This window comes from Tupaia chinensis, unplaced genomic scaffold (assembly GCF_000334495.1).
Source record: "Tupaia chinensis unplaced genomic scaffold, TupChi_1.0 Scaffold145396_1, whole genome shotgun sequence".
Classification (NCBI taxonomy): Eukaryota; Metazoa; Chordata; class Mammalia; order Scandentia; family Tupaiidae; genus Tupaia; species Tupaia belangeri.
The window spans coordinates 2933-6736 of record NW_006205257.1 but is presented as its reverse complement, the minus strand read 5'-3'; the positions used below and the strand labels follow the sequence as shown (position 1 = coordinate 6736).

The following is a 3804-nucleotide window of genomic DNA, read 5'->3' as shown; positions in this document are numbered from 1 at the left end:
CTAGAAATCACCCCCCCCCCAGGGGGAATGGCCACACCACAATCCCTTCTCCTCCATTCTCCTGTCAGGATCTTGGGCACACACGCACACGTGCCTGGCGTGAGTTTTAAGCCACCGGGTCTGGGACACGAACCACGGTCGACTACACGGGAGTCCACCGACATAGGCATTACACTAACTGATGGTTCCAAAAGCCAGAGTTTTGTTGTTGTATTTTTTAATAGCTGAATAGTATTCCATAGAGTATATGTGTCACAGCTTTTCAATCCATTCATCTGTTTGTGGGCATTTCGGTTGGTACTGGTCAACTTTTTCTTAAGGAACTAGATAGTATTTTAGGTTTTACAGGTTATACAGTCTCTGTTGCAACCACTCAGCTCTCCTATTGTAACTTGAAAATAACCATAGACATATGTAAATATCATGTGGCTGTATTCCAATAAAACATTATTTATAAAAACAAATAGGGACTCTTGAACTAGTGTAAGCATTTATATACAGTTATTTCTGTCTTTAGACTTAAAATCTCCACTATTTTCCAAGACTTAGGTCATCTCTTTCTTCTCTACTCCCTTCAGCATGGTTATATGATTCCTTTACAACACAATTAGACTCATTTTTTTCAGTCTGCATGTCACTTCTTTTTGCCATGCTCTGGTTGATTTTTTAAATAAACTTTTTTTAATTGCTATAGGGCACATTTGCTTACCAGAGAGAGACAGAAGGAGAGAGGGAAAGTGATAAAACAGCCCCCCAGGTGGGATGGCCACACCACAACTCCCTTTCCTGCACTCTCCTCTCAGGATTTGGGGCACACATGCACACATGCCTCACATGATTTAGATGTCACCAGGTTCAGGACTCCAACTGCTGCACAGTTGGCCATGTAGTATCAAGCTGCCTTAACCTCCATGCTGCCAGCTGGCCCTTTAAAAATTTACTTTTTTGTGTTATGCAATTCCATGGGTTTTAACAAACATATAAAGTCATGCATGCATTTGCATAATTCCATAGAGAACTATTTCTTTTTTTTTTTTTTTGAGAGGTTTTTGCTATAGGGCGCGTGCGCTCGCCAGACAGACAGAGAGACAGAAATCGAGAAATCACCCCCCAGAAGGGATGGCTATGCCGCAATCCCTTCTCCATTCTCCTGTCGGGATCTTGGGCACACACACACGCGTCCGGAGTGAGTTTAAGCCACCGGATCTGGGACTTGAACCACGGTCGACTACGTGGGAGTCCAGCGACATAGCCATTACGCTAACGGCTGGGGCCCAGAGAAACCATCCCTCATCCACACATAGCCATTACGCTAACGGCTGGTCCCAAGAGAACCATTCCATCATCCACATAATTCTCCAGTGCTGTTGTTATAGACAATCTCTCTCCCTAACTACTGGCAACCACTAAACTGTTATATTCCCTAGTTTTACCTTTCTAGAATGTCATGTAAATGAAATCATACAACATGTAGTCTTTGGGGTCTGACTGACTTTTACTTAGCAAAATGTATTTAAGAATCATTCATATTGTTCCATGGATTAGTAGCTTGTTCTTTTTTAATGTTGAGCAGTATTTCACCGTATGAATGTAATAGAATTTGTTTACCCATTTCTTTTTTAAAGGTTATTTCTAGTTTCTGCCAATATGAATAAAGCTGCTATAAACATTTGTGTTCAGATTTTTGTGCAAGCATACATTTTACTTTCTGTAGGATAGATATTAGGAATGTAGGTTTTTGGGTCAAATGGTAGGTATAAGCTTAAATTTATTAAAAAACAAAAACAAAAATAAAAACTTACCAAACTGTTTTCCAAAATGGCTGTACCATTCTGAATTACCACCAGCAATGACTAGAGAAATTCTAACAGCATCTCAAATAAATCGTCCTTATAAAAGGACATTTCAGCAAAATTAAAAGTTTCTTGACATCACTGTCACAGGTCATACTCAAGGTCCCACAAAGCACTAATTTTCTCTTAAAGCCGTAATCTTAAAGAAAAAAAAAAGGATGAACAGACATACCTGAAGCTTGGTGATGATTTCCTGTTTTGTGAGCTCTACCAAATGGCTATCCTCTACTGCAAAAGCTGGGAAGGAAATCACTGAAAGTAGACTAGCATCAACCTCTTTGGATGTTGAAGCCCGGGGCAATAGTGAGTTAAGGATGGACTAAGAGAAAAGAAGTAAAATATGACACATTAGTAAATACCTCAGCATTAGTAAATACAACAACTTTCACTTCAAAAAAATGTATGAGATAGAATATCATTCAGAAGAAAACAAAATGATATATATTACTCAATGGTGAGAGATTAGAAAACTATTTCTGCAAATCATTCCTTGTCTTAATCCTGCTCTTAGTGTTTCCCCATTCTGATTTGTAAGTAGCTGCTCATGAATAGAGAATATTCTAATTAATCATTATCCTACTTGTAGTCCTGTTGCTACACCAGCAATTTGGGGTTGCTGGAAAATTCATGATGTATTTTTCTACACAAAAAATTCATCATGACTTTTCCAACGACCCAAAATTTAAGAGTGAAGTAGAAGAAAATGTAGCTGCTGAGAAGCAGGATGGGAAAGGCATAGTTTTTACATCTCTGACACATTTCCCTTACTATGGAAAATGTTATGTTTTTAGAAGGTGAGCTAATATTCACTGGGATACTGTGAATATAACCAGAGTTTGAAGAAGAGGAAAAAATTCATGCCAATGAGATGAAACTTAACCTTTTAATAGAGAATAATCCTAAACAAAACTGGAGATAACATATTTTACCACTTAAACAGTCTAATATACAAATATTTACCCCTAGAGCCAACCAGGGAGGGAGATCATAGCCCTTGATATGATAGCGGTGGAGAATTTCATATACTATGGCAGGGAACCCCCTAACATTCATATACTATGGCAGGATCCCTCATAACTTTTGGTGATGGAACAGGACTATAACTTATTTTATAGCCCAAGCTATATTAGGCTTATCTCAGTACTTAATGCTTGATAAAGACATCTTTGGCACGGGGTAGTAAATCAGATAATATACACTCATTCAGTTCTTCTTCATTTAAAGCCTATGCTAAATCTCAGTCTAGACAAGAACAAAGTTTGCCATACTGTGGCCCATTTTCCCCTACCTGACAGTGTTGTACTTCATCAGCCAGGACGTGGATGACTGATTGGGGCCCACCTTTAACTCCAAACAGGTCCAGTTCATCTAATGCTTCCAGGGCTGCCTGCAAGGAGCGAAGAAGGAAAGGAAAACTTCAGTACTGAAGTATTTCTTTTTCCTGTACCCAAGTATCTTATCAGTGCACATGATGTCACTTTTACTTATTTTTTAAAAGAATTATTTTATTTAATTTTTATTTATTATTCTTTTAATTTGACCAGAGAGAGAGAGGGAGACATAGAGAGAGAGAGAGAGAGACAGAGAGAAAGCGAGCCACCCAGTTGTATAATTTTCAAGCCACCCAGGTCCAGGACTCATACTGTGATTGGCCATGTGGGAGTCCAGCAACTTAAACACCACACCATCTGTTGGCCCCTACTTATGTTTAATAGAATAGAAAATAATATAACATTCTTTATTCCTAGACACTTCTGAGTTTTTCTTTACCTCTAGTATTGTCTCAGGGACAGTTAAAATGGGGAGTCTGTAGCACTACAGCAAGTCAAGCATCATGCTTTAAAAATAATTTTAACATTGCAGATGAATAGTAGTAACACTTTCTTTAGGCGAGGGAGTTCCAAGTAAGATAGCAACATATAAGTAATGCTAGAAGTTGTAGGAGTTGGAT

At 38.5% G+C, this 3804-nt stretch overlaps 1 protein-coding gene across 1 annotated transcript in view; it reads right to left on the bottom strand.

Moving 5' to 3' along the window:
* PHKA1 (phosphorylase kinase regulatory subunit alpha 1) overlaps positions 1-3240 on the bottom strand; it is a gene marked incomplete at its 5' end in the record, with an annotated part of 125096 nt that extends 121856 nt beyond the window's left edge. Inside the window, 2 exon segments of the mRNA XM_006168010.2 lie at positions 2026-2172; positions 3142-3240. Of these exon segments, the coding sequence (XP_006168072.2) occupies positions 2026-2172; positions 3142-3240 (246 nt within the window).
* Between the last annotated feature and the right edge of the window lie 564 nt (positions 3241-3804).